The 26,957-nt window shown below is 39.4% G+C and overlaps 1 protein-coding gene across 1 annotated transcript; it reads left to right on the plus strand.

Moving 5' to 3' along the window:
• Positions 1-209: 209 nt before the first annotated feature.
• LOC126234446 (transmembrane protein 256 homolog) lies at positions 210-26,957 on the plus strand. The gene is made up of 4 exons (XM_049943140.1): positions 210-380; positions 462-633; positions 824-942; positions 26,642-26,957. The coding sequence occupies exons 1-4, from the start codon at positions 300-302 to the stop codon at positions 26,783-26,785; spliced, it is 516 nt and encodes a 171-aa protein (XP_049799097.1). The 5' UTR covers positions 210-299; the 3' UTR covers positions 26,786-26,957.

Here is a 26,957-nt window from a genome sequence, read left to right on the forward strand (position 1 = left end):
CTTCCAGTTTTGCACACACCTGAGGTTGGTGCAAATCTTCTGTCCACAGGCAACGATCTGTCTGCGCAGATGTGATGTGCGCAGAAATTTGCGCAGACATATCGTAACGTGTGGACGGGCCTTAAGTTAAGGTGGTTAGATTTGTGTACAATATCTTTTGTGTTGTTGTTGTTTTGTTCTTTGCTACGAAATGGGTTTTCTTTGAGTATTTGATCAGTTTCTTTGATGATCGGCGAATTGTGTTTGTAGATGTCACAGTGACATTGTTAAAATGAGTTGTTAATTGAGAGATAAAAACAATGACGTTCTCTGATACAGTGAATTACGTGTTCTTCACCAATCCAGTCGTGAAAACAACAACGGAATATGTGAAATATTTTGTACGTTATCCTTGAAATAATCCGTGCTAATCTTCTAAAGGAAACTTAATGGATGTAATTAAGCGTTCTTTTTTATTTCAGTCGTCCGCAACGATTTCATCACTTTCTGGTAGCCCAAAACCGCCACCTGTTCCTAAACCAAGTATGTGCGACCTACCTATTTGGAAACATACCTATGGTGGTAGTTCTTTCGTGAGGATCGCAGGCTTGTGCGGTGCTGCAGCCGTTGCACTTGGTGCATACGGCGCTCATAGTATGTATTTTGCGTTTGTATTTTATAGTCTCATAACATAAATTTTACAGATCGTCTGATCGTATTGTACAGGAAACTCTCGAATTTTCTGCTTATTATGTACGTAGTTACATAACTAACTAACACTAATTTTACAGACACTAGATATGAAATGAGCTTATAGAGGTGTAACGTTTTTGGTCTGTTTTAGCTATTTATCCCAAGGAACATAATGAGGATCTGAAGAGGATTTTTGAAACGGCAAATCGGTATCATTTTCTGCACACGCTTGCGTTATTCGGTGTACCCCTTAGCCGGTGGCCGAAGACTGTAAGTTTTGGTTTGAATACGTTTTCATTGTTAGCTCTACTTCTTACTATCGAATTTATGAAATTTTCCGTATGATTCGTGTAGCATGAATGTGAAACAGTGTTTGAGGAAGGAGTGAGTTGCATATGTCCCTGATGTTAGTTAGTCAGTATACCTTGAGCGGGCAGTAAAGGAAACAAAAGGAAAAATTTGGAGTGGGAATTAAAGTTCAAGGAGAAGGAATAAAAGTTTTGAGGTTTGCTGCTGATACAAAAGACAGCAGAGGGCTTCAAAGAGCAGTTGAATGGAATGGGCAGTGTCTTCAGAGGGGGACATGAGGTAGCCTATGGAAATGATACATGGACAGTAATTAGACCAGACAAGAAGTACACAGAAGGAGAAGGTTACACGGATAAGTAATGTGACTAAATGAGGACGTAGCCTACTGAATAGATTTAGGACAAAAGAAATTTCTCGTACAAGTTTACTAAAAGAAGGGGTCAGTTGAAAGGACAAATTCTGAGATCTCAAGGGATCGCCAAGTTAGTAGTAGAGAGAAGTGTGATGAGTAAAAATTTTACAGGAATACCACGAGATGAATACAGTAAGCAGATTCAAAAAACTATAGGTTGCAGTAGTTATTCAGAGATGAGGCTCTCAAAGGGTGGAGTAGCATGGAGAGCTGCCTCAAACCGGTCTTCAGATGAATACCACAGTAACATTTTAATATATTTCAGGCATTTTTCTGATAAAAATGTTTGTCTGGCATACATCTTCCTAGAAATAGAACACTGAAAAGGAGCTGAACATAAATACACCTATGCCCTAAGAACTTTTGTGTTATGCTGAGTATTGTGTGTTTGAAACTCTGTTGGAAAGAGGGATGCTACACTTACCCTCATGTGAAAGATGTTTGCTGTTGACATGTCCAACAACTGGTTTGATCCAGCTCTACACATTAGGCCTACTTTATCCTGTGCAAGCCGCCCAAATAAGTAGCATACTGCAATCTTTAACCATTTGAAGCTGCTTTGTGTATTCACTCTCCTGTCTCCATTTACTGTTCCGTCCCCCTCCCTCCCACTCTACTTTCCAAAACTAAGCAGATGATTCCATGATGTCTCGAATGTGCCCTATCAACTGGTCCTTACTTTAATCAAATTATGCCACAAATTTCTTTTCTGCTCAGTTCTATTCAGTACTTTATCAGGTATGCGATCTATCTATCTAGTCATCAGCTTTCTTATGTAGCACCACATTTCAGAAGTTTCCATTTCTTTTTGTCTACACTGCTTGTTGTTGATGTTTCATTTTCGTACACGGCTATGCTGCAGACAAGTGCCTCCAGAAAAGTCTTTGTAGTTCTTAAATTTATAATCAGTGTTAACAAATTTCTCTTGTACAGAAACACTTTTCTTGTCATTAAGTCTACATTTTATACCCTCTCTAATTCTGCCATCATCAGTTATTTTACTGCCCAAATACCAAAACTCATTTACTACTTATAGCATCTAACTGCCTAATCTAATGCTGTGTGCCACTGATTTAATTAATCTACATTCCATTACCCTTACTGCCAATTATGTAATCTTCTCTTCCAAGTCCTTGTGTCACGTTGCAGAATTAAAGTTGTTGTTGTTGTGGTCTTCAGTCCTGAGACTGGTTTGATGCAGCTCTCCATGCTATTCTATTCTGTGCGAGCTTCTTCATCTCCCAGTACCTACTGCAATCTACATCCTTCTGAATCTGCTTAGTGTATTCATCTCTTGGTCTCCCCCTACGATTTTTACCCTCCACGCTGCCCTCCAATACTAAATTGGTGATCCCTTGATGCCTCAGAACATGTCCTACCAACCGATCCCTTCTTCTGGTCAAGTTGTGCCACAAACTCCTCTTCTCCCCAATCCTATTCAGTACCTCCTCATTAGTTATGTGATCTACCCATCTAATCTTCAGCATTCTTCTGTAGCACCACATTTCGAAAGCTTCTATTCTCTTCTTGTCCAAACTATTTACCGTCCATGTTTCACTTCCATACATGGCTACACTCCATACAAATACTTTCAGAAATGACTTCCTGACACTTAAATCTATACTCGATGTTAACAAATTTCTCTTCTTCAGAAACGCTTTCCTTGCCATTGCCAGTCTACATTTTATATCCTCTCTACTTCGACCATCATCAGTTATTTTGCTCCCCAAATAGCAAAACTCCTTTACTACTTTAAGTGTCTCATTTCCTAATCTAATACCCTCAACATCACCCGACTTAATTAGACTACATTCCATTATCCTCGTTTTTCTTTTGTTGATGTTCATCTTATATCCTCCCTTCAAGACACCATCCATTCCGTTCAACTGCTCTTCCAAGTCCTTTGCTGTCTCTGACAGAATTACAATGTCATCGGCGAACCTCAAAGTTTTTATTTCTTCTCCATGGATTTTAATACCTACTCCGAATTTTTCTTTTGTTTCCTTTACTGCTTGCTCAATATACAGATTGAATAACATCGGGGAGAGGCTACAACCCTGTCTTACTCCCTTCCCAACCACTGCTTCCCTTTCATGTCCCTCAACTCTTATAACTGCCATCTGGTTTCTGTACAAATTGTAAATAGCCTTTTGTTCCCTGTATTTTACCCCTGCCACTTTTAGAATTTGAAAGAGAGTATTCCAGTCAACATTGTCAAAAGCTTTCTCTAAGTCTACAAATGCTAGAAATGTAGGTTTGCCTTTCCTTAATCTTTCTTCTAAGATAAGTCGTAAGGTCAGTATTGCCTCACGTGTTCCAGTATTTCTACGGAATCCAAACTGATCTTCCCCGAGGTCGGCTTCTACTAGTTTTTCCATTCGTCTGTAAAGAATTCGTGTTAGTGTTTTGCAGCTGTGGCTTATTAAACTGATTGTTCGGTAATTCTCACATCTGTCAACACCTGCTTTCTTTGGGATTGGAATTATTATATTCTTCTCGAAGTCTGAGGGTATTTCGCCTGTTTCATACATCTTGCTCACCAGATGGTAGAGTTTTGTCAGGACTGGCTCTCCCAAGGCCGTCAGTAGTTCCAATGGAATGTTGTCTACTCCGGGGGCCTTGTTTCGACTCAGGTCTTTCAGTGCTCTTTCAAACTCTTCACGCAGTATCGTATCTCCCATTTCATCTTCATCTACATCCTCTTCCATTTCCATAATATTGTCCTCAAGTACATCGCCCTTGTATAGACCCTCTATATACTCCTTCCACCTTTCTGCCTTCCCTTCTTTGCTTAGAACTGGGTTGCCATCCGAGCTCTTGATATTCATACAAGTGGTTCTCTTCTCTCCAAAGGTCTCTTTAATTTTCCTGTAGGCAGTATCTATCTTACCCCTAGTGAGACAAGCCTCTACATCCTTACATTTGTCCTCTAGCCATTCCTGCTTAGCCATTTTGCACTTCCTGTCGATCTCATTTCTGAGACGTTTGTATTCCTTTTTGCCTGCTTCATTTACTGCATTTTTATATTTTCTCCTTTCATCAATTAAATTCAATATTTCTTCTGTTACCCAAGGATTTCTACTAGCCCTCGTCTTTTTACCTACTTGATCCTCTGCTGCCTTCACTACTTCATCCCTCAAAGCTACCCATTCTTCTTCTACTGTATTTCTTTCCCCCATTCCTGTCAATTGTTCCCTTATGCTCTTCCTGAAACTCTGTACAACCTTTGGTTCTTTCAGTTTATCCAGGTCCCATCTCCTTAAATTCCCACCTTTTTGCAGTTTCTTCAGTGTTAGTGTCAATGTTAAAGTGTCATTGACAAACCTCAGTTTTTATTTCTTCTCCCTGAACTCAATTTCTTCTCCAAATTGTTCTTCAGTTTCTTGTAATGCTTGCTCAGTGTGTAGATTTAATATTGTTGGGATTAGTGGGAACTGTGTCTCACTGTCTTCTTAACATGTGCTTCAATTGCTGTATCTGGCTTCTATACAAGTTGTGTATAACCTTTCACTCCCCGTGCTTTACCTCTGCTACTGTCAGAATTTCAAAGTGTGTATTCCAATCAGTGTTATCACAAGTTTTCTCTCTCTTCAAATGCTATGTTCTGAGATAAGTTATTGGGTCAGTATTGCATCATTAGACCATACATCTGGGCAGATCTTCCCCTTATTGGTTTCTACCACTTCTTTTGTAAATAATTTGTGGCAGTGTTTTATAAGTATATTTTATTACACTGATTGCTTTTTAATATATACACCTGGCAGTACCTGCCTTCTGCGGAATCGGAATTATTAGAGTTTTCTTGAAGTCTGAAGGTATTTTGCCTGTCTTGTACATCTTCATCTACCTTGTCTTCCCTTTTTACAGCATCACCTTCAGGTTCGTTTCCCTTGTATAGTCTACCAATATATTCCTTCCTTGTTATAGTTTGTCCTCTGTGTAGTACTGGTTTCCCATTGGAGCTGTTGATGTTCATATACTTTTTATGTAAAGGCCTCTTTAATTTTCCTATAGGTGGTATCTATCTTTCCCCTAGTTACACAGGTTTCTGTAGCCAAGGTGGCTTGTGTTCTCTTGCCATTTCTGCTTTGCCGTTTTGCACTTTTCGGTCTCATGTTTTGGACATTTGTACTGTTTTCTGTCTGTTTCATTTGATGCATTTTTATAGTTTCTTCTTTCATCAGTTAAATTCACTGTCACCTGTGATACACAAGGGTTTCTAACCGACCTTATTTTTTTATTTAGTGGATCCTCTACTTCCTTTACTGCCTCCTGCCTCAAAGCTGTCCATTCAATTTCTAACTGTATTCCTCTTCTCTGTAACAGTACATTTATCTTGGCTGATTTAATTTGTAGGATAGAAGGCCATTCCATGTCAAGTGGCGTAAGGGTCCCTAGTTCACATTCTCTAATCGTTAATGAATTTTTTTCAGGATATTTGTTTGGGTCTTACATGAAACCATGCCAAGTTGCAGATAGACAGGGTGTTCAGTGAGACCATCATCTATGCTTTTGAGAAGGCCATTTTTTCCATATTTTGACAAACGAGTTTTCATCGTTGTTGGTTACGATCTAAAGGAACTTCCATACTGAAACTGGATGATTATGCTCAACTTTTTAGATAAAACATTCTAGTTGTTTGTACATGTGCTCAGTGTACACCAAATTTATCATAGTTTGCTGTCCAAGTAGATCATGAATTTCGTCATGACAAATTTGGATAATGTTTGGACTTCTTGTACCTTATGATAGAATGACACTTTTATGCTAATTTTTTCCTCATTTCAGCTACCCTACATATCATAAGATTGTTGGGTGTGATGAGGTGTTCCAGTTACGCAAAACATCGTTTTTTCCATAGCTGACAGACCTTACATCCAACAATTTTAACTGCAAACACGAAAGACACAAGAGCTGCAAATCCAAATGATGAATACATACCATAAGGTTCAGCAAGTGGCATCTTGATGAGTCAAATAATTACTGAGTTATCCAACATTAAAGTTGACCCGAAAAATTTGTCAATTTTGTTGGATATCCAGACGACTGTATCTCAGATTAAAGTTTTATTTTATTCTTGTGAAAATCCAGTTCAAAGATAATAAAGAAGTTAAAAAACATGCTTTGACTACTATTACAGGTGAAAAATGTGTCGACTACTTGAATATGCACATTTGATAATCAGTCTATGACTTTGATATTTTCATCTGTTAGTTTGCTTCCGTGTTATTTTGGAATTCACCACACTTTCCACCATCTAAGTGCAGTGCAGCTTTGATTTTTGGAGGTAATTCTCTATGCCATCTTACAACATTTGCATCTCAAAAAAAGAAATAAGTGTATTTTTAGTACAAGAGCAGCAGTTACAAAATCAGAGAATTGAATAATAATGCCTTGCTGATAATGCCTAAATATACTTTCATCACAAAACATTATATTTGGATAACTAAGAACTTATGAAAAAATTCTATTTGTGATACTTTTTGTATAAGAATCGTTCTATTAAAAGAGGTGTATGGGATATGAACATTGGAAACAGATGAAATGTGCCCCAATGTATCAAAAACATTCCTGGCAGATTAAAACTGTATGCCAGATCAAGTCTCGAATTCGGGACAGCCATTGAATAAAACAGCCAGATGCATGGATATCATTCCAGTATGGTGGATGGGGCATAAACAAATTATACCCTACTGATCCACTGATGTGGCAAAAATATATGAAATACTTTTAAGACCCCATTTTCAGCTAGCTTAAAACACCAAGGAGTAGTTGCAGTAAAATGGAGGGAAATTCTAAGTAAGCTGGACAAAATGCATCGACTAAATAGCTGTTGACAGAAAAGTTGAACCTGAAAAACACATTTACTGCCCCTCCAGTCTATATGCATTTGCAGAATGTGATGCTTGTGCATGCGCTGATGATGAACTGACACAACCGAATGATTGTTGGTCTTTTGAGGTAATGCATGAATGGTAAACGAGAACAAGGAATATAGGGATAACAAATACAAATACTTTTTGAAAAACAAGACATAGAACATAAGTTACAATTGATTATTTTCAGTAATAATGCCCGTAAGTTCTGGTACCCTAAAAGAAATTCTTGAACTGTGGGCATTTACCGTCTTACAAGAGGACCATCGGCTGCATATATTATGGAAAAGGGACAGATCTGCTGACAGTGCCCCCTAAAGGCCTAAATAAACCTTACAACTTTGAAAAACTTTAAAATTGCGAAGTTATTGTTTTGTAAAAATGTTCAAAGTATTGTTTTATTATTATTATTATTATTATCATCATCATCATTGTTCACATATGGGCCCAATAGGACCATGAAAGGTGCAAGCAATCAATGTTGCTTTTAATGGTTAGCTATCCTTTGTGTCCAAATTTGTTTCATCCATTCAGAATGAAGTCTGTTTAATGAAGTCTCTTTCTTTCGTCAGACCATGATGTTCCAGTCCATTTTCTAATTTCCCTCTGACCAACTTTCCAATTACATATCTTTTGTCTGAATCCTTTATTATACCGCTACATTAAGATCGTCCTTAATCTCAGCGATCCATTTAATTAGCTCAGTTTTGGCCTTCCTTCTGTTGTTTTAGAATTTGCTATTTGTTTTGTCAGTGTGGTGGGTGCCATTCTTTTAATGTACCCATAAAATTTTAAGTCTTCATTTTCTCATGTCACCATGTATGTTTGTGTATTCTTCTATTTCCTTAACTTCTCAGCATATAAGTTTCTCCATCAGTAATTTTGGGGCCAAATATTTTCCCCATAATCTTTCTTTGTTTTGAATTTTTTTTCAATATCCCTCTTTCTGTTTAAAATTAAAGACATTCAGGTTTGACTACGATGCATTTTTGACAGCGAACTTCATTTGAAGTTTTTTCTAGACTGATTTCCTGTATGATTTCCCGCAAGTATTTAAATTGAGAAACCCTTCTTATTTTTCCATATTTCGTGCTTAGAAACTTTGGTGCTTGTATGTTACATGTCATATATTCCATTTTTCTGAATGATTACTTTTTCTACAATTCTTTAAGAATTGCAGTTGGTTTTTGAGCTGTGGTAATATCCCTAGTTAAAATTGCCAGATCATTTGCAAAGGTGAGTCAATCTACCGTAATATTACTTCTACCTAATCTGGTTGACTGATTTATATTTTGACTCGGCTTTTGCTCTCGCCATTCTGTAATTACGTTTCCCAAAACATAGTTAAACAATAGTGGGGAGAGTCCATCTCGCTGTCTAACACCAGTCTTTATATCAAATGAATCAGAAATTCCTCCCAGGAATTTAACTTTAGATCTAGTATCAGTTAAAGTTCACTTAATCACTGTTAGTTCTATAATCTAGCCCTTGTTCCTTTAAAATTTGGAAAAGAAATTCACAATCAACTTAGTCATAGGCCTTCTTAAAATCCACAAATGTACATACAATATTGTTACTAGATATCCTTTGGTGCCTAAGGATTAGTTTCAATTTAAGAATTTTTTTCCATACAGGATTTCTGTGGTCTAAACCTGCTTGGTACTCACCAATTTTAGGTTATAATTGTTCTTGGTCTCGGTCAAGTAAACACTGCGAGATAATTTCGTACGTGACCTGCAGAAGAGAGATTCTTTGGTAATTATTAACATTGGTTCTACCCCCTTTTTAATGCAGTAGGTGAATTAGGGCAGTTTTCCAGCCCTCAGGTATTTTCTCAGTTTGCCAGGTATGTCCTATTAGCTGAGTTATGTCTTATAGTGTCAAGTCCAGCTGATTTTAGTAGTTATGCAATTATACTGTTTTCTCCAGATGCTTCATTGTTTTTAAGTATCATAATTTGTTTAGTTATCTCAATTTCTTTAGAGTTAAGGTTGGTGTTATTAGTTTGCTGTTTGGTCCCTTAGGAATTAACAAACATTTGAATTTGGTTCTGGACAGTTTATTAGTTTTTCAAAATAATTTGCAAGTATCTTTCAATTTTCCTGGTTGCTAAGAGCCAAAGTGCCATTTTCATTTTTGAAGCAAAGACTTTGAGGTTGGTAACTTGTTAATTTTGTTTTGAGTGTTTCAGAAAAGTTTCTTGTATTGTTCCTTTGGAAGTGTTTTGATTTCTAAATGTTGAGCATTTTCGTAGTTTCTTTTAATCTGCCGGAGTAATTTAGATCCCCCCCCCCCCCCCCCCCCCCCCGTTAGGAAAGTGTTGTATGTATTTTCAGTTTTGTTACTATTCCAATTTTTGAATGCCTTGCGCCTTCACAATCTGCAATCCTCTAAGAATATTTTTGTTTCTTTCAAAGTGGAATTAAATTTTGTGCTGTTTTGATGAACTTTTCTTTTAGACTTTGCCAATTGTTGGATTGTTTTTCAATTTCGCTTGTTAGAGGTGGGGTTATTGTAGCACTATCAAATTTGGGGATAACATTTTCTGTTTTGAAGAGTTTTTGAGGTTGAACTCTTATTTTTATTCACATTAAATAGTGGCCAGAATCAGTATTAGTTCCTTTTCTAACTGGGACATTTAAAATTTCTTTGTAATTAGGGTATGAAATTACTACTTGATCGATTTTAAATACCCCAATAAATGTGTTGGGTGCCCACAAAGTTTTTTTGTTTAGAAACTTTTTTTTTTACATGACTTTTAAGGTTAAAATTTTTGCATGTTTCAACAAATCTTTGGCCATATTTGTTTGTCCATTTACGTGCAGGAAATCCACCTACTGTTTTCTTATACTTTTTCTCTGTACCAAATTGAGCATTAAAATCATCCATTAAAACTTTAACATGGTTTGAGGGAATTTTCGAGACGATGCTTTCAAACATTTCCCAAGCTTTATTAATTTCTTCAGGTGTTTTATGGTTATCCTCATTGACTGGCATATGGGCATTAATGAAAGTGTATGCTCTATTCACGCTTGTAACAGAAATTGTCATAAGTCTTATCATTAATGGGTTTTACATCTGTTATTGAATTTAAAATATATTTGGACACTGCAAAAGCAACTCCCAGAGTGGTGTATTATTGAGCATTCTTTTATCAATTTTACTCTTAAAAAGATGAGAATTGCCTAAATCTTTGGTGTTATTGACCATCAGTTATGTTTCTTGAAGTGCCAAAATGTGAATCTTCTGTTCTTTTAATGTATTTTCCAACTTATAAAGGTTACTTGGTTGCAAAAGTGTTTGTATGTTAAGTGTTGCAAAAAATGTATTTGTTTTGGTTTTAAGTTGGCCGGAGGACCCCAACTTCCTCTGATTAATTGCCTTGCATTCTAGCCTGGCTGTCCCAGAATCTGAAAGACCAGTTGCTTCAGTAATACTCATGGTGGATTGACCACCTGGGGTAATATTTGATTATCGAAATGCTCCATGATGATTGTATCTGGAATCAGGTGGGATTGAGTAGAGTCATTTAGTGAACTCATAGTGTTAAGATGGGAAAGGTTAGTTCCAGAATATAAATTTAAAATGTGCCACTGGTGAACAGATGCTGACCACTTTGTCACTTGCTACAAGACAGACGCAAAGTGGATTTGATTTTGTTTTGCCTTGGTCTGGAACTGCTTATTCTGTACTTGCAGCTGTCCACCATATATAATGGAACATTCACTAACTGCCATCTGTGACCTGTCCAATACCCTGGGCAAGGTCAGCTTCTTAGACTTTTAGTTACAAAGTCTTGAAGCTGTTTTACTTTTGAAAACTTTATGCAATTAAAAGAATCAAAGACTGTAGTGCATACTGGTGCTTTTTTAAGGAAACTTGAGAATTTTTTAAAATTGTATTTGCAATGAATATGTACAAAAAACTAGGATAATTATGGTGGGACATAGAATGTGGGGAGGGGAGGAAAAGGGAGAAGCCCAGGAGGAAGGGGCTATGTAAAAGAACAACAGAGTATTACATCATCTAACATAGGCAGTCAAAATGTGGTGCTATAACTGTCTGTCAATTTAGGATTTGGTGTTGAAAATACTAACGGATCGCCTAATTTCAAAATCTAGTAAAATTTTTAAAGTGTGACCCCTGTTTTCTTTAAGTAAAATGTTTTACGTTACTAGGGAGATTGGTTATGGAATCTTTCTGCTCCCAGAAGTGAGTACTGAAGCCAGGCTTTGAGCTAGAAACCCCAAAATGTTCTGTAAATGTGGCACTAAAGCTCCTGCCAATTTGTCCATTGCACCATGTGGGTCAGTCATAGCAAATGATACAATGCACCTCAGTTGTATTATATTTGGAACGAGTGGCGTACTCTGTGTGTCTTTACTTTGTACCAACATTGGCGGTAATGAAGAATGCCTGTTCAATATTTTTGGAGCACAACTATATTGCGATCATTCCTGAAATATTGTCAAAATGCCGCGTTTTATGATATGTGGTACCAGTGGTCTTCGGACTATCAGCATTGATAAGCAAGCTAGCCATTGGGTTATCTTTCTTTATCTCTCTGTGGATACCTTTATTAATACTATTGACAATCTGTCATGACCAGTTTTATAGGCAGTGTACTGTGTAATTTTGCACTCTGTTGAAGGCTTCCTTTGACAACGAGACATTATGGAGCCTGTGTAGAAGCAACATGAAGGCTGAAGCCTAGTACTTATTAGAGTGATCAGAAGAGCTGTGAATCAGTATGTCAGTGGTGATTGCCTTCTGTAAATATCAAGTCCAATTTAAATTAATATTAAGATCCTGGTATCGTGATGATTTCACATACTCTACCCTCCCCCTCCCCGCAATTCTGCTGAGCAGTAAATTGAATTCTCATTGTGTAACAATTCAACTCTCTCACAAACTGACATTTCTTGTGTTACCCGTTGAAAAGAACAGGAATGTCAGCTATGTATCTATACTGAGGTATGATCTTGCTAGCATATGTTGGAAAGTAAATTATGGCATTAGACTCGGAAGCTGTCATGAATATATTGGCAAGAAAGTGTGATAAGGGGGATACCATTGCAAGACATAAAAAGAGAGAGACCAGATTAGTTCCTGGAGGTATGAAAGTTTATTAACTAACCATCCAATGTTGCAAATGTTCGAGCAAATCAGGTGGCGATATAGCTGTTGAGGTACTCTGCGATCCCAACCCCGTACAGGCATTAACAATTGGACAAACTGGAAAATCAACTTAATGGACTTAGTCAAAGCCTGGAGTCTTGGTCCTGCCAGTTTCATAGGAGCAGTGTTCTTCTTACTGAATGGATTTCGAAATGTATTGGTTGTATTAAGAATCTCTTTAAAACTGGTCAAATATCTATTCATAGGATCTAGATTAGACTTAATAATTCCAAAATCTGTTAAGAAGCATTGCACTGTATTCACATAATGATTTTCACATAAAATAATGTCTGTTTTCCCTTGTCTGACTGGGCAATTAGTGCTTGATGCTTATAGAGTTTTTTTGTTGATACTATCCAAAATAGCCCCTTTACTGTAAGTTGTTCCTTGACTAAAACAGAACCATTGTATTACGTACAACCTCTCTCAGTTACGTTACTTAGGCTAACAGCTGCTTCATTACTTTCACCTGTGGCTATATTGACACCATCAAGTGAGGAGACAATGTGGGAGATCAACGAACTGATCTGTTGTTGATTGGTCACATTATTAAAGTGTTGAAATTATTAATGTTGTAGGACATTCCTTTTTCTAAAAATATTGTTTCTTTCTCACTGAAATTAATATCAGAAAGACTGCACACCCTAAGATACAAATCAGAACCACACTCAGTGACATCCTGGCTTAACAATCTGGTGCCCCTTATTAAGTAACCTACTTAGTTTATCGATATGTATAGCATTCATACAGTCTTTAAACTGTACCACTGCATCTTCAATGTGTTCATGGGCCCAGTGATATACTCAAGCTCTTGGACTTGGTTCTTAGGTTGAGTTGTGGTAGATTTGGGGTACCAAAGTCGGATTTGTTATTTGCAGAAAGGTAATCACCACTGACATAGTGATTCACAACTCCTCCAACCGCTCTATCAAGCACAAGACATTAGCCTTCAGGTCATTTATATGCAGGCTCCGTAGGGTCCCATTGTCAGAGGAAGCGTCTGTTAACATGTTCTTATTATAAAGTAGATAGCCCATAAAAATGGTTATAACAGTGAGTTCATGAATGGTATTATCGGGGTATTCTCCGAAAGATAAGGAAGCTAATCCAGTGGCTAGCACCCTCATCAATGCTGCTGGTACCATGTATCATTAAATTCCAAATTTTGGCAATGTTTCAAAAAAGATCAGAAGGCAGTTGCACTCCAAAGATATTGAATCAGCTTACCTCTATGCTGGTAAAGTTGTTACAAAGCATAGGCTCAGAGAATACTCTACTTGTTCCAAATACAATGCAACCAGGTTGTATTGTACCACTTGCAATCATTGTTTCATGCTGGCAGGAACTTTAGTACCATGTTTAAAGAACAGCTCAGATTTTCTAGCTCAAAATCCACCTTAAGTACTCAGTTTCATGAGCATAGGCATTTCATCACCAATCTTCCAAGTAACTTAAAAATTGTACATTGAGAAAACAGAGATGACACTGTAAACATCTTACAGGAGGTTGAAATTATGTGATCTATTATTTGCTTTCCACATTAAACCCTTATTCAACAAACAAAGTTACAGTACCTTAGAATTTTGGCGTGGCAAATTTCGACTACCTAAGTTAGATGTCAAATATTAACTATAATTTTAAAAAGTATCAAAATTCAATACAGTCTTGGATTCTTTTAATGTGTAAGGTTTTTAAAAAAATCTGAGTTGTGTGGTTTACGTAGAGGACACTGTAAGCAGATCTGCTCCTTTGCCGTAACACAAGGGCTGTCCATAAAGTAAAGAAAGATTGTGCGCCATGCCCGGTGGTGAGCCCCCACCCCACCCCACCTCACCCTCTGCCCACACAAACGCAGTCACAAATGTCTTTACAGCTCCTCACCCTGTCTCAGTGTGACCCAAGTTTTGTTGCCAACCGTTGGAAAATTCTGCCATGTGTGTGGTGTCATTCGGCTTTTGAATGCACAAAATATTTGGCCTATCAAATTTTATAGGCAAATAAGGAATGTATGTGGTAATAGTGCAATGAACAGGTCTTCACCGAGGAAATTGAGCATTATGTTTAATTGGGGAAGAAATAGTGTGCACAATGAAGATCTGTGTGGGAGCCCAACAGTCATTAAATCATCAGCATAAACACAGCAAGAACTTCATTGTGCAAGTGATCTCACTTTTTCGTGAAACTAAAGGAATTTTTGGGTGGCAAAGAGTTTGCAAGCAATGGAGACCTCAAACAAGCAGCGACTTTTGCAGTAAAGGAGTAAAACATGGAAATAAAAAAAAATTGTCCCAAGTTGCAATAAGTGCCTTGACAGCTGTGATGACTACTTATAGAGTAAGTGACTATAATGACTATAACTTTATTTACAAAGCTTGCTTATATCTTCTGTTTTTATTTAGTTACGTCAAAATGTTCTTTACTTTCTGGACAACCCTCATATACACATCCAGTGGTCTTCTTGCAGGTCGTTAAAACACCCTTGGTTCAAGAGTTTCTTTCCAGTTAGCATAACTTATGGGCATTACTAATGAAAATAAGTTTCAACTGTCATTGTTATATTCTATGTATCATTTTTCAAAATGTTTTTGTAATTATTACCCCGATATGTGCTCCCTGCCGCTGTTGGATAAGCAGCTGCAGCAGCAAGTCGTATACTCCTAGCTCACTCATTTGTTACATAGTTTAATTCTTAATTTCTTTGCGTGTTTTTGGTACCTGCATTGTTTAATTCATAAATTTTGGGCGTATTATAGTATTTGAGAGTTGTAGCATCGCGTTTTAGTACCTGAATAGTGTAAAATCGCGTAGTCTCCTTCCACCGCCGAGCAGTGTGTCAGCAGTGCGCAAGTAGCAGCATTACTGCATTTACTAGGCAATCTTGTATTTTAATAACCGTTTAAATTTTGTGTAGATTTGTTTGCACTCTCTATTGATTAGTTCAGACGTTCTTTGCACAACAGTTTTTAGCATGGATAGGGACTGAAACTGCTGTGTTCGGATGCAGGCTGAGTTGGCATCCCTTCGCTCCCAGCTTCAGGCAGTGTTGGCTTCGGTCACACAGCTTGAGGCTGTTGCCAATGGGCATCACTGTGGGGGTCCGGATGGGGGTTTGTCGGGGACGGCCAGCTCGTCCCACGCATCCCCCGATCGGACTACGAATGTGCTTGCCCGGGATACTGCCCGCATTGAGACTGATCCCTCATCTGTGGTAGAGTGGGAGGTCGTCTCGGGGTGTGGCAAGGGGTGAAAGATATTCCGGAGGGTTGAACGGAAGGCCTCTCCAGTTTGTCTGACGAACCGGTTTCAGGCTCTGTCTCAGGCTGATACTGATCTTCGGCCTGACATGGCTGCTTGTCCTGTTCCAGAGGTTGCCCCTCAGTCTGCAAGATCCGGGCGGTCACAGAGGGTGGGCTTACTGGTAGTTGGGAGCTCCAACGTCAGGCGCATAATGGGGCCCCTTAGGGAAATGGCAGCAAGAGAGGGGAAGAAAACCAATGTGCACTCCGTATGCATACCGGGGGGAGTCATTCCAGATGTGGATAGGGTCCTTCCGGATGCCATGAAGGGTACAGGGTGCACCCATCTGCAGGTGGTCGCTCATGTCGGCACCAATGATATGTGTCGCTATGGATCGGAGGAAATCCTCTCTGGCTTCCGGCGGCTATCTGATTTGGTGAAGACTGCCAGTCTCGCTAGCAGGATGAAAGCAGAGCTCACCATCTGCAGCATTGTCGACAGGACTAACTGCGGACCTTTGGTACAGAGCCGAGTGGAGGGTCTGAATCAGAGGCTGAGACGGTTCTGCGACCATGTGGGCTGCAGATTCCTCGACTTGCGCCATAGGGTGGTGGGGTTTCGGGTTCCACTGGATAGGTCAGGACTCCACTACACGCAGCAAGCGGCTACACGGGTAGCAGGGGTTGTGTGGCGTGGGCTGGGCAGTTTTTTAGGTTAGATGGCCTTGGGCAAGTACAGAAAGGGCAACAGCCTCAACTGGTGCGGGTCAAAGTCAGGACATGCGGGGACCAAGCAGCAATCGGTATTGTAATTGTAAACTGTCGAAGCTGCGTTGGTAAAGTACCGGAACTTCAAGCGCTGATAGAAAGCACCGAAGCTGAAATCGTTAAGGTACAGAAAGCTGGCTGAAGCCAGAGATAAATTCTGCCGAATTTTTTACAAAGGTACAGACGGTATTTAGAAAGGATAGATTGCATGCAACCGGTGGTGGAGTGTTCGTCGCTGTTAGTAGTAGTTTATCCTGTAGAGAAGTAGAAGTGGATAGTTCCTGTGAATTATTATGGGTGGAGGTTACACTCAACAACCGAGCTAGGTTAATAATTGGCTCCTTTTACCGACCTCCCGACTCAGCAGCATTAGTGGCAGAACAACTGAGAGAAAATTTGGAATACATTTCACATAAATTTTCTCAGCATGTTATAGTCTTAGGTGGAGATTTCAATTTACCAGATATAGACTGGGACACTCAGATGTTTAGGACGGGTGGTAGGGACAGAGCATCAAGTGACATTATTCTGAGTGCACTATCCGAAAGTTACCTCGAGCAATTAAACAGAGAACCGACTCGTGGAGATAACATCTTGGACCTACTAATAACAAACAGACCCGAACTTTTCGACTCTGTATGTGCAGAACAGGGAATCAGTGATCATAAGGCTGTTGCAGCATCCCTGAATATGGAAGTTAATAGGAATATAAAAAAAGGGAGGAAGGTTTATCTGTTTAGCAAGAGTAATAGAAGGCAGATATCAGACTACCTAACAGATCAAAATGAAAATTTCTGTTCCGACACTGACAATGTTGAGTGTTTATGGAAAAAGTTCAAGGCAATCGTAAAATGCGTTTTAGACAGGTACGTGCCGAGTAAAACTGTGAGGGACGGGAAAAACCCACCGTGGTACAACAACAAAGTTAGGAAACTACTGCGAAAGCAAAGAGAGCTTCACTCCAAGTTTAAACGCAGCCAAAATCTGTCAGACAAACAGAAGCTAAACGATGTCAAAGTTAGCGTAAGGAGGGCTATGCGTGAAGCGTTCAGTGAATTCGAAAGTAAAATTCTATGTACCAACTTGACAGAAAATCCTAGGAAGTTTTGGTCTTACGTTAAATCAGTAAGTGGCTCGAAACAGCATATCCAGACACTCCGGGATGATGATGGCATTGAAACAGAGGATGACACGCGTAAAGCTGAAATACTAAACACCTTTTTCCAAAGCTGTTTCGCAGAGAAAGACTGCACTGCAGTTCCTTCTCTAAATCCTCGCACAAACGAAAAAATGGCTGACATCGAAATAAGTGTCCAAGGAATAGAAAAGCAATTGGAATCACTGAACAGAGCAAAGTTCACTGGACCTGACGGGATACCAATTTGATTCTATACAGAGTACGCGAAAGAACTTGCCCCCCTTCTAACAGCCGTGTACCGCAAGTCTCTAGAGGAACGGAGGGTTCCAAATGATTGGAAAAGAGCACAGGTAGTCCCAGTCTTCAAGAAGGGTCGTCGAGCAGATGCGCAAAACTATAGACCTATATCTCTGACGTCGATCTGTTGTAGAATTTTAGAACATGTTTTTTGCTCGAGTATCATGTCATTTTTGGAAACCCAGAATCTACTATGTAGGAATCAACATGGATTCCGGAAACAGTGATCTTGTGAGACCCAACTCGCTTTATTTGTTCATGAGACTCAGAAAATATTAGATACAGGCTCCCAGGTAGATGCTATTTTTCTTGACTTCCAGAATGCGTTCAATACAGTTCCGCACTGTCGCCTGATAAACAAAGTAAGAGCCTACGGAATATCAGACCAGCTGTGTGGCTGGATTGAAGAGTTTTTAGCAAACAGAACACAGCATGTTGTTATCAATGGAGAGTTAAGGTAACCTCTGGCGTGCCACAGGGGAGTGTTATGGGACCATTGCTTTTCACAATATATATAAATGACCTAGTAGATAGTGTCAGAAGTTGCATGTGGCTTTTCGCAGATGATGCTGTAGTATACAGAGAAGTTGCAGCATTAGAAAATTGTAGCGAAATGCAGGAAGATCTGCAGCGGATAGGCACTTGGTGCAGGGAGTGGCAACTGTCCCTTAACATAGACAAATGTAATGTATTGCGAATACGTAGAAAGAAGGATCCTTTATTGTATGATTATATGATAGCGGAACAAACACTGGTAGCAGTTACTTCTGTAAAATATCTGGGAGTATGCGTGCGGAACGATTTGAAGTGGAATGATCATATAAAATTAATTGTTGGTAAGGCGGGTACCAGGTTGAGATTCATTGGGAGAGTGCTTAGAAAATGTAGTCCATCAACAAAGGAGGTGGCTTACAAAACACTCGTTCGACCTATACTTGAGTATTGCTCATCAGTGTGGGATCCGTACCAGATCGGCTTGACGGAGGAGATAGAGAAGATCCAAAGAAGAGCGGTGCGTTTCGTCACAGGGTTATTTGGTAACCATGATAGCGTTACGGAGATGTTTAATAAACTCAAGTGGCAGACTCTGCAAGAGAGGCGCTCTGCATTGCGGTGTAGCTTGGTGTCCAGGTTTCGAGAGGGTGCGTTTCTGGATGAGGTATCGAATATATTGCTTCCCCCTACTTATACCTCCCGAGGAGATCACGAATGTAAAATTAGGGAGATTAGAGCGCGCATGGAGGCTTTCAGACAGTCGTTCTTCCCGCAAACCATACGTGACTGGAACAGGAAAGGGAGGTAATGACAGTGGCACGTAAAGTGCCCTCCGCCAAACACCGTTGGGTGGCTTGCGGAGTATAAATGTAGATGTAGATATTCTTGTTTTCATTCAGCATTCATACTTTCCCCCCGAAAGACCACCGATCACTCGATTGTGCCCACCCATCATCAGCTCATGCGCATGCCATCTTCGGGCTAGCTGTTTACTTTCTGGCTATCAATAAGAGACAACATCCAGTCACATTTCGTGATTGTTTTTGCCTTCAAACATGGGTCTCCTCATTTGTTTTGGTATTCTTCTCTCCCATTTTTACATGTTCTTGCCATTTTACCCTGTTATTCTCTAATTCAGCTTTTCTATTCCAGGTTTGTTTCCAATATCTTCATTTCTCAGTCTCTCTCCTTATTGTCCCTAACATGGAATTTCATTTCACTGGCTTGGATTCTACTCTCCTCTCTTATTGTCATTGTCCAGGTCTCTGATACATATGACAGCATGGGTATGTCATGTACCGTACTTCCTTACACTTCAGTGGCACCTCCCTTCCCCAGACTAAGCCCTTCACATGCTGGTGAAATGCAGTGCTCTGTTGTATCCCTTGTTAACTTCTTCCTCCATTCTTGCATTCTCCATTAGCACACTTCTTAGATATTTAAAATTATTCACATTTTCCACATCCTGTCATTTAATATTAGTTTGTTCCTCGCCTTCTTTCTCTCCTCTGGTTACCACCATAGTCTTACTTTGCTCGACAGTTTTTCGTTCCGTGCATTTAAGATGCCTATTCTTTCATTACATCCTTATTGGTGGTTCCCCACACTTGCAAGTAGGAATTTCTTTGTCTTCCTTTCTCTATGAGCTTCATTTGCCTCTCTAACAATTTCAACCATCACCATTATAAATAATAATGCTGGCACCATGCTTGTCTCAACCCAGTGACATTCTTAAACTGGTCTGTTCTTCCAACTTGTGTCTGGCCCTAGCTGATGCTTTTATCATACATTGCTTGAAGTATTCAGCTATTCATTTTCCAACTCCCTTTCTCTTCAATCTCTTACCTGAGGACACTATTGTAAGTCTGCACTTAAGTAAAGAAAAGTCATCACCAGGTCTTTCCCATACCTCCAGTGCCTTTTCATCAACTAACTCATACTGAAGTTATGGTCTGCTCTAGATGTGCCCATATTGAAAGCCATACCATTCTTCTTCCAACCAACATTCCACATTTTCCCTCAATCATCTTTCCAGTATGCTATCCATTATTTTTGGTATTTGTGGTGTGAGTGTAATCCCTCAATAGTTATGTCACATACTTTGCCATCTCCCTTCTTGAACACTGGAATTATTCCCTTCCCCATTCTTCAGGAACACATTTGAGTCCATATGCATGTTAGCATTCTGTACAACCATTGTAACCCAGTAGGTCCATCTGCCTTAATAATTTCCACACTTATTTCATCTACTCCAGGGTCTTTCCTGTTCTCATTCCTCTAGCTTCTAATTTTGCTTCTAACATTGTAATATCTTTCACTTCTTGCAAGCCTAGGTCTCCCTGCCATACCTCTACTCCTGTTTCACATTTAATACTTTGTCAAAGTACTCTTTTCATCTTTTCCATAGCTCCTCTGGTTCCATTACTAGCCATACTTTTCAGTTTTTCACCAGCTTTTGATAAGTGCTTTCCATTATCTTATTCCTGGTACTTATACTGTTGATAACATTGTTTCCAATTTTCATATGAATTCCTCCCAACTTTTCCTCTAGTCTCCTGCTACCTCTTTCGTAAACTTCTTTTTACTTACCAGGTATTTCCTTTTACTCTTTCTGGCGCTGCAGTCCGGAACCGCGGGACTGCTACGGTCGCAGGTTCGAATCCTGCCTCGGGCATGGGTGTGTGTGATGTCCTTAGGTTAGTTAGGTTTAAGTAGTTCTAAGTTCTAGGGGACTTATGACCTAAGATGTTGAGTCCCATAGTGCTCAGAGCCATTTGAACCTTTTACTTTCTTCCTTTTTATCTCTGATCCATTCATGCTCGGCTTCCTTCTTTTCTTTTACTGCTTCCTTCAGCTGTTCATTCCACTGTGGTGTCTCCTTATCTTTCGCCCTTAGATATTCTGCCACAGGTGTTCTCTGCAGTGTTTACAAATGCCTATTTGAATTACCGCAATTCCTCTTCCACACTTGACCATTCAGTGCTTGGGATTTTAAGCTCACTGAACTTTGCTTGTACCTTCATATCATTTTAGTTTCTACTCTTCCATTTCTTCCCCCCTTTCTACCTTTCATTTTACCCATTCTTATCTTTGTCACCACTACCCAATGGTCTCCACCAAAAGCTTCTCCTGCGAATGCGATTAAATCCTTCAACTGTCAGTGATGTTGTGCTTCCACCAGAAAGTAAATTGCTGTGTTTGTCCTTTTCTGCCCCCTCCCATTCTTGTCATCCTTTGATTATTTTTCTTCCTGAGACACTGTTTCCCACAATCACACCATTCATTTCCTTTGCAAAAATCAGCCAATTTCTCTCTTTCCACACTTTTTCCCATACTAGTCTTCCCATTGCAACTTGTGCAGTTATGTTGCCCGTTACCATCACTTCCGCATCCTTAATTCCATATGCTAATTTCACTAGGAATTCCTCAGTGTTCTGGTCTTTTATTTTCTGTCTGTGGTGCATATACAGAGTGACAATTATTGAACTGTATGAAATAAAATAGTCTCTGAACAGTTCGCGTTAGGACTTTCAATCTGCTCAGTTGGCCGCAATGTGTGAAGAGAATTACTGTGGTTTGGTTTAGCGATGAAGCCCATGTTAATTTGGATGTGTTCGTCAATAAGCAAAATTGGCGCATTTGGAGGACTAAGAATTGGCATTTTGTTATTGAGAAGTTTCTTCACCCTCAATGGATGACTGTCCGGTGTGCAATATCCAGTCACGGAATAATCAGTCAATACTCCTTGATGACACTGACTACCGAATGATACATGAAGGTTTTGGAAGTTGTTTTCACCTTCATTATCCAAAGTTACCCTGATTTTAACAAGAAGTGGTTCATGCAAGATGGAGCTTGATGCTATCGAAGTAGGAGAGTGTTTGATATCCTGGAGGACCACTTTGAGGACCGCATTCTGGCTCTGGGGTACCCAGAGGTCACTGGCATGGGCCTTGATTGGCCACCACATTCTCCAGATCTGAACACATGCCACTCCTTTTTGAAGGGCAACATTAAAGATAAGGTGTACAACAATAACCCCAAAACCTTTGCTGAGCTGAAAACAGCCATTCAAGAGGCCATCAACAGTATCTGTGTTCCGACAGTTCAGTGAGTTGTGCAGAGTTTTGCTATTCCTCTGTGCCACATCACCGGCCGCTGTGGGCGCGCAGTTCTAGGCACTTCACTCCGGACCACACTGCTGCTACGGTCGCAAGTTCTAATCTTGCCTCGGGCATGGATGTGTGTGATGTCCTTAGGTTAGTTAGGTTTAAGTAGTTCTAAGTCAAGGGGGCTGATGACATCAGATGTTAAGTCCCAGAGTGCTCAGAGCCATTTGAACCATTTGTGCCACATATCGAACATCTCATAACCTAAATCCGATTATCTGTAGTAACGTTTACATGTTGAATGAAGTGTGTGCATGCCATAGTTTGTAACTTAATTTATGTGGTTTTTTTCATATAGTTCAGTAATTGTCACCCTGTACTTGGATGAAGCTTTTCATTCCATTACTTGTCATCAGGCAAATCGTCATCATCCTGTCACTTATGTATTCTTCTAGGGTTGGTTTTTCTATTATACCCACTCCATTTTTTGGCCTGTTGTCTGCTACTCCAATAAAATGTGTATCCTTCCCTCACTTTCTTCCTTCATTAAGCCCCAATATTTCTACATTCCATGTATCTGTGAAATCTATTGGCTCTTCTTCCTCCTGAGTCAGTGTCATCACATTAGTGATGCCCACCTTCGATGTGTCTCTGAGTTGTCGCACACTTCTCACAGTTCCCCCAGCACCCCAAGAATTGTGCAATGCATGCATGGTGTGCCGTAACCTTTGTTGGGGCTGGTTTTGAAGTACTGTTACATATATGGGTTGTTATAACGAGGTAGCCATTCCCTGAGGCATTTTAGAGCTACTGCCAGCATACGTTTGGGCCGCTCCTGAAATGGAGAACAGATGCATTTCATATCCACTCATTTTGAGTACAGGTGCTATAGGAAATAAGATACAAAGACAGTTCTTATGCTTTTTCTATCTTTGAAACTTTTGTATTCTCTTCCACTTTCAAAACGGTTGACTGTCTTCACAGGGTGTATACGCTCAGAGACAACCAGGAAATCTGAAAAAAGCCCGGGAATTTTTTCACCCTGGAGAAAACTGGGAAAAACATGGGAATTTTTTAGAATTCCTGTAATTTGTCGTGTCATTCTTCAGTTAAATTTTTGTAATTTTGACTTGTAAGAACTGATAAACAGCTAAATGTGTCAAAGGACAAAGACAGTGGAATACTTCATAATATTAAACACCTGCCGACGAGCGTGACGTCACAACTGTTTACATTATGTTCATTTGAGCAGTTGAGTTGCGTATGGGCAGTACTTTCTCCCTCTTTGGGCTACTTGAAGTGTGGTCTTTAGCTGTATCAGCAATAGCAACAAGCAGTCAGATGCTACTGGGAAAAATTTTTCTGGCGCGCCCAAGCTGCCAAATTCGCGCATGCACATAGTAGTCTGAGTTGTAGTGTGGAGTGGGCTAGTCTCCATGTAAGCTGCGTTTATATTTAGTGATTTTGCTGTTTTCCTTTTCATTTACACTTCTCACTGGACCGAGCGAGGTGGCGCAGTGGTTAGACACTGGACTCGCATTCGGGAGGACGACTGTTCAATCCCGCATCCGGCCATCCTGATTCAGGTTTTCCGTGATTTCCCGAAATCGCTCCAGGCAAATGCCGGGATGGTTCCTTTCAAAGGGCACAGCCGACTTCCTTCCCTGTCCTTGCCTAATCCGATGAGACCGATGACCTCGCTGTCTGGTCTTCTTTCCCAAAACACACCAACCCAATACTTCTCACATCAAATTAAAACACAACAAATTTATGTGGTTGGAAGCTATCAAGTGAATTAAAATACATTCACATAATAGCGGAAGGCTAACATAGTTATTGGTTTGTTTCCTGATTTTATTTCCACATTTTTGGCAGTCAGTCGGCTTGCACAACAATGAAATTATTTTTGTTGTTTTGCTAATCTTTTCCTCAGAGGCAATCAGTGTATTAGAAGCGAAGTGTTTCATTCCACACCATACCATTGGCTAATTTCAACAGTTCGCTGAATTTCAAGTGCAAGTTTTCATCATCTGGTACGTATGATGATATTCCATAACTAAGAACCAAACATGAGAATACAGTAGTGGTACTCCAAGAAAATATGCATCCCGAAAACGCACTGAAAAGCTTAATGTTAGGTTGGGGCCTACTTCATTGTGACTCTGGGCATATGAATTTGCACTTTAAGCCGAATTATGCATTTTAGTATGGTTTATGAAATTTCAGTGCTCTGGGAATATCCTCTTTCTTTTATGATGTCATTTAAGATCTCTTAATACTATCTGGCACTCTCTGGCAACTGCTGAATGAAGGTATTTGTAACAGGTCGCAGGAAAATATTGCGAATGGTGCTTCGAAAAACGTTAGTTTCAAAGTAAATTTCCTTTTACGCAAGATGGAATTATGTTAAGTATGCGAATGTGCAATAAATTTCTTAAATCACAGAGCCTTTGACTCTCATTCAAAACTTAAGACCTTGAGGACTAGCCACTTAGAAGAATTTCTAGCCCAGAACACCAGACCTGGCAGATTTGTGTGATGTACCTGAAAGTGTAACACACACAAAAGAAGACCATTATTATATATGGAAACTTAGCTTTTCATGTAGCTTACTAGTCTTAAAGACCAACACTACCATATATGTGAAAGCTTAACTTTTCTTGTACCTACACCACATACTTAAATTTAAACAATTTACTTTTCCCATTTGTGTGTTCACGCTACTTAAGTGATGTTGCTGTTGGCTGTCTACGTCATGTGTCCTGTGCTCTGAATATCTGCCGTCATTGGCCTGTGAGATCACGTGACATGAGCTATGATTGACTTAACAAAAGTGTATGTTAATCTCGATTTCAGTGCTTCGGAAACTAATGTGCTGTTTCGAATCTATACTGCCGCAATATGAATAGAAAAATATGCAGCGTAAATGTTGCTGCACATCACAATCAAAACTTTTTATGCCAAGTTTTTTGTTCTCTGAAGTTCCATGCTTTTAAAACCTTTACCATTCAGAGAATTAATACTTTTATAGCTCCAAGGGAAAGTATATTGCCTCTTACTGTGGAAAAATGTGTGTTTTTCACCTTGGAAGAAGTGTATTTTCATGTGGGGGGAAAAGTGCATTTTTAAGTGGGAAATCTGGGATTCTTTTTTTTCCCCTCCATGTATCCACCCAGCTTCAGTTAACTGATAGCAAATATTGAGTAACAGTAAAAAAGTCAAGACCAGGCACAATCTTGCATTGCAACGATAGCAATGTACGAATTTCAGGATCATAGGAAGTAGCAACATTCAGTTTCTATGTATGTTTGGTTTCATCATATCCATAATTCATTGCATTGCCCTTCAGTTTGCTAATTGAATTAACGTTAGTTTAATTGGAATAGTGTGGTACCAGAACATGTGTCATGCTGTTATCGCTTCTGGACAGTGTTGACATGCGTAAACTCCAGATTGCTTCCAAATGCATTTTTGCAGCAGTCTTGATCTGTTGGCTGTTTCGGAAAAGAAAGGTGACCATTCTATGAATCATCGTGATTCTAATCCTGCTTGGCTTTTATGTTCTTGCTGCACTTCCAATAACCCTAATATACCCAATTCAAGTTTAACTCCTCTTCTAATCTCTTTTTTTTTGGGGGGGGGGGCGGGTCGGTGGCAAAAGTTTTGCAATTTATTGTTTCTAAAGAAAATATAGACACAATGGTGCTTCCGCACTGGAAAAATGTACCAGCAAATGAACAAACATTAAATTCTGCAACCTCCCCCCCCCCCTAATTTTTTGAGATAATTAAAACTTCTTGGCTATCACTCATAGGGTTGTAGTTCACCCAGTATATTCAAAGATACAGTAGTCAGCTATTTTATGCCACAACCCTCATTTTTCCCCTCTTCTTTTGGAAGAATTTTTCTTCGGAAATTTCTTATATTGTTCATTACACTTGGTTTCGGGCACTGCAGTTACGAAGAGTGATATTTTTTTACTGCGTTATATTAAACTTTCTTTGAATTTCTTTCTGTTATATAGTTTTACAAGGGAGCAAAGAGATATCCTCATGGAGAATTAAATAAGAATTTTATGTATTTTGGTGTCGTTGTTTTGGCTTAAAATGTATGTTTGTGGTGTATTAATCTTTGGATTTTTGCATTTGTAGAGTGGCAGTTTGCTCTTAACCGGCATGCTGTTGTTCTGCGGAACATGCTACTACCATGCGTTAACTGGTAAAGATGAATTGCGAAGACTTACACCCATTGGAGGATCGCTCCTTATTGCTGGTTGGCTTGCCATGGTGTTATAGGCAAAGGACATGGAGAAAAAGGACAAACAATGTGAATGGTTTGCAGCCAACATTTTAATGTTTTCAGACCTTTTGTTTTGTTACTCTTCAGTACAATAATTCTCACTACAGGAGTGTAATCTGTTTAATTACTGACTATTGTTAATAAAGTTATTGTTTTGATATTTTATAA

This window comes from Schistocerca nitens, chromosome 2 (assembly GCF_023898315.1).
Source record: "Schistocerca nitens isolate TAMUIC-IGC-003100 chromosome 2, iqSchNite1.1, whole genome shotgun sequence".
Taxonomy (NCBI): Eukaryota; Metazoa; Arthropoda; class Insecta; order Orthoptera; family Acrididae; genus Schistocerca; species Schistocerca nitens.